The 6,736-nt window shown below is 36.1% G+C and overlaps 1 protein-coding gene across 1 annotated transcript; it reads left to right on the top strand.

The window, feature by feature from the left end:
* Window positions 1–2,187, top strand: LOC149087863 (uncharacterized). Its single transcript, XM_089242131.1, has 2 exons — window positions 1–279; window positions 1,322–2,187. Exons 1-2 carry the CDS (start codon window positions 127–129, stop codon window positions 2,168–2,170), a joined length of 1,002 nt encoding a protein of 333 aa, XP_089098257.1. The 5' UTR covers window positions 1–126; the 3' UTR covers window positions 2,171–2,187.
* Window positions 2,188–6,736: the final 4,549 nt, after the last annotated feature.

Raw genomic sequence — 6,736 nt, 5'->3', positions numbered from 1 at the left:
GTTGCTTGGCTTCTACCTTGTATCTTCCACGTTGTTATTGTCAGACATGTGCGAAAACGAAGCTCTTAAAATCGTTCTTTTTTATTCGTTTCTGTGAATTTGAACACCTAAAAAAATTTAACAATCATGCCATATAAATGTTGTGTACCTTATTGTCGGGGAAACTATGTTAAAGGTCCCAAAGTATCAGTATTTTCATTCCCGGAGAATGCCATGTTGAGGAAGCGTTGGCTTTCAGCCATTCCAAGAAAAGACTTCGTTCCGACAGAGAATCACAAGGTAAGTGCATAACTAAAATTATTTTTGAATATTGGAATTACGTAATTGCCAGATTTTAGAAACAAATAATACATATTGCATATTGTAGAATTTTCTTTTTTATTCCCGAAATTTGATACAAGTAACTGAAGCTAAAAATACTGATTTGAATAATCAATTTGCTAATGAACATTTGCTAACGAAAAATTTCTGATTTAAATCAGACCTAATGTTTGAAGCAATTTTGAATATAATTTTTTTTTTAACATGTGTGATGTAATACCAGTAAAGTGAAGATTGGTTCATATTATTTACACATTAATATTTAAACAAATGTGATGGAGTTTTTTTTTTTGGGGGGGGGGCGCGAGATAAACAATTGGTAGAATTTGATGTCGTTGGTATGCCAAATGAGATTTTTAGTATGTTTTAAAGACAGATCTTGAGAGCTTAATAATATTGCCTATAATTTAAAAACTGAGAACTATAACTGTTATGAAAAATATTTGATACCCCCTATTACAAATACCACAACAGACAAAATGTCCAATGAGGTGGCTGACAAAAGCTGCCCTTAAAAAATATGGATGTTAAATATATATCACAAATACAGCAACCCAATAAGAGCAATTAAACACCAATAATTATGATAAAACATAAATATACTGCCCATAAAAAATTATGGTTGTCTCATTTTTTATTACGTATAGTTTCTTGATTAATACCCATATGTTTATCACATTTCTTTTTAATATGTGACAGTTGTATTAGAATTCATTACCCCCGAAGGAAAGTTATTCTATTTATTCACAACACAGAGGAAAACGCCCTGCAAAGTTGAAATTTTCGATTCGACTCGAAATTTAGGAAAAATAAAATATTGAATTTTTTTTTTAAAATTTGGTTTTTTTGGAGCAAACAATTTTTGTCAAAGCTGACTATAGTGCTTCATTATCTTATCATGATCCTCATCAGGCATATTTATCGTATGATTTAATTGATATTTTAATGAATCCTTGTAAATCAGTAGATTGCCAAGTAAAATTCTCTTTTTCTTACACAGGTGTGTGAATTACATTTCAGTGAAAATGACATTAGAAGAGTCGCTCAACATTATGATCCAGCCTCTGGCAAGAAACTGGTCGTCAAGCTCTCACAACCTCGACCTTGTGAAGGAGCCGTACCATCAATATTTCCAGGATGCCCAAAGTATTTGTCATCGAACAAAAGCTGTCGAGAAGATCCTGATGCAAGAAGAACGAGGCTCGAAAATGATCATCTTCAAGAAGGCATAGCTCAAAGTGTCATTTCTGAAAATGACTATAAAAACAAAAACCACTTCAAATCTGTGGAAGACCTTCAAAAGCTATTGGAAAAGGTAAATGTTCCACAGGAATATGATGTTATTTTCAAAAACGATATGGCTTTGTTTGTACATCTGAGTGTATTTCCATGCCCTGCAGTTTCTTATTGTGTGACTATCGACCAAAATTCGAGTGTATCAGTGCATCATAATAACTTGGTACTCAATGATGTGAATGGCAAACAGTTTCCTCGAAAAATGGAAAATATTTTTGAAATAATTTCTCTTTTAAAAGAAGTTACCAAACTCATAGTTTGCCCGAAAGAGAGTTGTAAGTTTGATTCCATAATTAAGTTGGCAAAAAATGTTGTTGAAAATTTGAAGGGGTTGAAAGAAGAAAATGACTATGTTGTTGATTTCTTATTAGAACAGTTGTCATTAATCAATTCATCTTGCTCAACTCAACGACGTTATTCATCTTCATTGTTAATTTTTTGTTCATTGGTTTTTTCAATATCACCACATGCTTATCGCTTCATTAGAAATAGTGGATATTTTGTACTGTTAATACTGTTATTAAGAACCATTTTATTAGCTTTTGAATATTAAAATTCTTGCTTGTGTGTAATGAAAAACATTTGAAGGAAATTTTTAAATTATTGCTTAAATTGTTTGAGAAGACAATGTTTAAGCAGATAGTGTTTTCCCAATTCGTAAAATATATTTGAAAATATTAATTTAAAAAAAACTTCCACTTTCTGTTGATTTTTTTTTTCTCTGTAGGTGTGTGATGTGAAACTTGATTGAGAAAAAAAATATTCATATTTAAGTTATAAATTTATTTTCCTAAAACCCATTTTCAAGGAGGAAAAGGATAATTTCAATGGTTCTGTGAACCTAGACAAGTACAGGGAATTTTTTGTATTTTTGTCTGAACTGAAAAATGGGGAGGGGGGGGGGGGGTGATTAAAATAAAAAAATATAAATATATATAACCTAAATTCATCTAGTAAAACGTTAAGGCAGAAATATTTCATAGCACCAATTTTACTCGCGGAATAATAAATGAGTACGGTACATATATCAAGTCGATTCCACAGTGCGTAGCGCAAGCAGTCGCCTAAGTTTAGTGACGTCACGAGCTCGTGTTGCGGCCTTATTCTCTAGTGGGTGTTGGCACTGCACAACCTTTTTTCAGTCCGCGGGCCAAATTTGCGGTATTTCTGCCTCTCGGGCGCCAGAAACTTGTGTATAAATTGTGGCCATATGACCCGTATTTTACGGGACATTCCCGCAATTTTGGCCTCCCAACTTTTTTTTTTTCATGAGTCATGAATTAATTATATTATGGCAATGATGACTACAATTATCATATAATTAATTCTAGTCAAATATATCCATCTCTCACATATACATTTTTATTTTGTGGCATACATTTTGTCTTAGGGGCCATTCAAGTATTACGTAAGCAGATTTTCAGTCATTTTTGACCCCTCCCTTTGTCAGCAAAACACTGACCCCCCGCCCCCCCCCCCCCCCCGTCAGCAAAATTTCGTCAGCAGCTTAGAATATTTCATATCTTCAAAAAGGGGTGGTTGATGACGTAAGCAACACCCCCTCCTCCCCTTGTCATCAAAAGTCAGCAAATCCGAAACCCCCTCTCCCCCTCGATGCTGACGTAATACTTGAATGACCCCTTACAGTACCCATCAATATCAGCGATTAGCGATTTTTCAGCAATTTTAGCGATATTTCGCACCTTGATACAAATACAAAGCCACAACAGGCAAAATGCCTAATGTGGCTGAGAAATAGATGCCCGTACAAATGTACTTGCCTTTGACAATTGTTTTGGATGTTACTAGCAACTTTACTTGCCCCTGACAAGTTTTTTGGCTGTAACTGGAATCTTTAAATACAAGTACACAAATGCAAGGGCCACAACTAGCAAGTTGCCCAAGATACTCGCCTTTGACAATTTTTTTGACTGTTATTAGCAACTTTACTTACCTTTGACAATTTTTTTTTTTTGGCAACATCCCAAATTTTTATGAAGGTAATATGGTCAGCCCAAGTCTTCATCGTGTTGTCTTTTTTTTTTGATAATTTTCTATCGGAACAACTTCAAATTTTTTTTGGGACTTGCAATACCCCTCATTTTCCAAAGATTGGCGAATTTCCTCAGCATTTTTAGCGACAGTTAGCAATTTCACTTGCGTTTGACAATTTTTTTTCTTCGACTATAATCAGTAACTTTTCTTAACCTCGACAACATTTTTGACGATGCCCCGCATTTTGTTTATGAAAGAAATATGGTCAGTCAAGAGATTTATCGCGATGTGTTTATTGACACTTTTCTACCAGGAACAACTTTCGAGGGCCGAATGAAACCCTTGGCGTGACGCACCGCACTTGGCCCACGGGCCAAAGGTTGTGCACCCCCCCCCCCCCCCCGATATGAGCCATGAGTCAAACAAGCAGAACAAGAGATTAATTTTCCAATCATTCCGTAATTTTAGAGAAACAACTCAAAGAGTCTATTATGTGTGTCTCACGTATATTTTTTATTTACCTCGTACAGAAAATCATATCAATATGCAAAAAACTAATAGCGTTACATTTCGGACATTGAAATTTGATGAACGTACTTATACTGCGCGTTTCGTTCTATTTGATTTTTTTTTTCACTATGATGATAAGAAGATTTTTTTACTTCGAAATGGTTCCCAATGATGGCATCAATCCCATTTCTTCTTCAATTTCTACAGAGAATTAGCTCTTCGTCGAAATTGTTCTTGGGCCTGCAAAAAAAAAAAAATGTCGGTAAGGGGCCGTTCAAGTATTACGTCAGAATCAAGGAGGCTCGTTGCAACGACCCCACGTTATAACGAAAATTCCATTACAACGACCGGTAGGAAAAGTCCCAAATGTTTTCATAGAACGACTATCGTATGTATGTTTTACTTTCGATATAACGACCCTTCCAATATAACGCCCATTTTCGACGGGATTGGGGGGGGGCGTTATATTGAGTGTCGACTGTATTAACATCCAACAACTCATGTGAGAGATGTTACGGGGGTTAAAAAGTTGGTAGTAATTTAAAGTAACGTCAATAGATAAAGATTCAAGCCAGCATTTCTCAACCTATGGTCCGCGGACCAGCGGTGGTCAACGACGATGGCGTAGGTGGTCCGCAGGTAGACTTAATGATTCAGTTCTAACTGCATGGAAAATTATTTAATTTGCTGTAATTGATATTATAGTAATATCATATGGATTCACAAATAAAAATTGTATCCTCATACTTAGGTTCATTATACATCGTCAAGGAAAATGCGGGAAATTGCGATCCTAAATACGGAGCGCACTAATTAGCAGCCCAAAAATGCAACTTTCCAGAAATTTGCGAATTACTGCAAAAAGGGGGTGAAGGGTGGGAAAAATAAAAAGGTTTCTACAAATTGCAGTAAAATACGGGACGTCACCAATTGTCCTTTAAAACGTTGCCATACGTCAAACAAAATCCTGAATTGTTAAAATTGCTGAAAAATCGAGGAAAAACAATTTAACATGACAAAATGTGAGATGAATATTTGTATTTATACTTAAAATTATCATAAGTTATAAAAACTAAAAGTTTAACCCAGCTGTCTTTGAAAATAAGGTGAAAAACGGGACAATTTATAAAAAAAAAGTTGGGACAGTCAAAATGACAGGAATGTCCCGTAAAATGGAGGTCATATGGCCACCCTTTATCTACAAGTTTCTGACCCGCGAGCGGCAGAAATACCGCAAATCTGGCCTGCGGACTGAAAAGGTTATGCATTCATTCCTACATTAGAAATGTTTTTTATAGCTTTTTGTTCTCAATTATATTGCCAAATATTGTTCAAGTCAGGGGTGCACTGCACAACCTTTTTTCAGTCCGCGGGCCAAATTTGCGGTATTTCTGCCTCTCGGGCGCCAGAAACTTGTGTATAAATTGTGGCCATATGACCCGTATTTTACGGGACATTCCCGCAATTTTGGCCTCCCAACTTTTTTTTTTTTCATGAGTCATGAATTAATTATATTATGGCAATGATGACTATAATTATCATATAATTAATTCTAGTCAAATATATCCATCTCTCACATATACATTTTTATTTTGTGGCATACATTTTGTCTTAGGGGCCATTCAAGTATTACGTAAGCAGATTTTCAGTCATTTTTGACCCCTCCCTTTGTCAGCAAAACACTGACCCCCCGCCCCCCCCCCCCGTCAGCAAAATTTCGTCAGCAGCTTAGAATATTTCATATCTTCAAAAAGGGGTGGTTGATGACGTAAGCAACACCCCCTCCTCCCCTTGTCATCAAAAGTCAGCAAATCCGAAACCCCCTCTCCCCCTCGATGCTGACGTAATACTTGAATGACCCCTTACAGTACCCATCAATATCAGCGATTAGCGATTTTTCAGCAATTTTAGCGATATTTCGCACCTTGATACAAATACAAAGCCACAACAGGCAAAATGCCTAATGTGGCTGAGAAATAGATGCCCGTACAAATGTACTTGCCTTTGACAATTGTTTTGGATGTTACTAGCAACTTTACTTGCCCCTGACAAGTTTTTTGGCTGTCATTAGCAACTTTACTTACCTTTGACAATTTTTTTTTTTGGCAACATCCCAAATTTTTATGAAGGTAATATGGTCAGCCCAAGTCTTTATCGTGTTGTCTTTTTTTTTGATAATTTTCTATCGGAACAACTTCACATTTTTTTTTGGGACTTGCAATACCCCTCATTTTCCAAAGATTGGCGAATTTCCTCAGCATTTTTAGCGACAGTTAGCAATTTCACTTGCGTTTGACAATTTTTTTTCTTCGACTATAATCAGTAACTTTTCTTAACCTCGACAACATTTTTGACGATGCCCCGCATTTTGTTTATGAAAGAAATATGGTCAGTCAAGAGATTTATCGCGATGTGTTTATTGACACTTTTCTACCAGGAACAACTTTCGAGGGCCGAATGAAACCCTTGGCGTGACGCACCGCACTTGGCCCACGGGCCAAAGGTTGTGCACCCCCCCCCCCGGTATGAGCCATGAGTCAAACAAGCAGAACAAGAGATTAATTTTCCAATCATTCCGTAATTTTAGAGAAACAACTCAAAGAGTCTATTATGT

Source organism: Pholcus phalangioides, unplaced genomic scaffold (assembly GCF_987345545.1).
Source record: "Pholcus phalangioides strain wild (caught in Gottingen) unplaced genomic scaffold, Ppha-v1.0 ptg000003l_1, whole genome shotgun sequence".
NCBI classification, from domain to species: Eukaryota; Metazoa; Arthropoda; class Arachnida; order Araneae; family Pholcidae; genus Pholcus; species Pholcus phalangioides.
This window is presented reverse-complemented; position numbering and strand designations above follow the sequence as displayed.